The sequence below is a fragment of the Perkinsus marinus genome, assembly GCF_000006405.1.
Source record: "Perkinsus marinus ATCC 50983 genomic scaffold scf_1104296931212, whole genome shotgun sequence".
Lineage (NCBI taxonomy): Eukaryota > Perkinsozoa > Perkinsida > Perkinsidae > Perkinsus > Perkinsus marinus.
The window spans coordinates 61-1,210 of NW_003215852.1; the positions used below are offsets into that span (position 1 = coordinate 61).

The following is a 1,150-nucleotide window of genomic DNA, read 5'->3' on the forward strand; positions in this document are numbered from 1 at the left end:
GAGGGCGTATCTATTTATTAATGATATCTATTTATTTATTAAGTTATATTAGCATATATTAATATGATATATACTGTACAGGGAGGGCGTATCTATTTATTAATGATATCTATTTATTTATTAAGTTATATTAGTATATATTAATATGATATATACTGTACAGGGAGGGCGTATCTATTTATTAATGATATCTATTTGATTATTAAGTTATATTAGTATATATTAATATGATATATACTGTACAGGGAGGGCGTATCTATTTATTAATGATATCTATTTATTTATTAAGTTATATTAGTTTGATATATAGAAATGAGTTATATCCTTAATAACCTATTATTTATGTATTGATATTTAATGTAGCATAAGTACATCAGTTTATCGGACGGCAACTTCTCTTTTGGGGTTCAAAGTGTCGAGACTGGCTCGGGGACTTTGCTGTTGACGTTGTTAAAGTGGGTGGCACAATGGCTACATTTTTAAATTGGAATTTTCTATACTACTAAGTGGCAGTATAGTTAGACTTGGTTGCTGCAATGGACGGCGCGGTGATTGACAATAATGCTGATGCGTCTGTTGAGCATCTGAAGTCTGTGGCTAAGAGTGTGTTCGACTTTGATAATCTCAAGGATGAACAGATAGAAGTGATGCAAGCCTTGTTGAGAGACCACAAAGATGTCTTTTATGCATTCCCAACGGGTAAGGGTAAGATGATATTATTTTTGCGCGAGGCGTGGTATGGTATTCCGACTAATTCCCTACTTGAGGAAGTTTGTTATGAATACAGTGAGTGGCAATAATAATGATTATAATGATATATCTATATTGAAAATAGAGTAATAATAATGGGATTTTACGCGTTGAACGTGAAGTATTTGAAAGTACGTGAAGTGCACCTCGTGAGTATTTACTGTGCTACTATAGTTAGTGTAGTGTGTTCAATGTAGTAGTAGTAGTACTACTACTGTGTACTACAGCATTGTCTATTGAACGCACCGTATTGTTGTTATTGTCACGTGGTGGTAAGTCGCTATGTTATCAGCTACCAGCACTAGCATCATCTAGCCGGGGTTTGCCCTCATAGTGAGCCCACTCATTGCACTAATGCAGACAACTACAGAAGCTGCGTGGGGTCCTCACTAACAGTTTT

At 34.9% G+C, this 1,150-nt stretch overlaps 1 protein-coding gene across 1 annotated transcript; it reads left to right on the plus strand.

Moving 5' to 3' along the window:
* Window positions 1-536: 536 nt before the first annotated feature.
* Window positions 537-1,065, plus strand: Pmar_PMAR016466 (hypothetical protein; the record flags this gene model as incomplete). The annotated part of the gene is made up of 2 exons (XM_002786777.1): window positions 537-699; window positions 1,043-1,065. The coding sequence occupies 2 exons, from the start codon at window positions 537-539 to the stop codon at window positions 1,063-1,065; spliced, it is 186 nt and encodes a 61-aa protein (XP_002786823.1).
* Window positions 1,066-1,150: the final 85 nt, after the last annotated feature.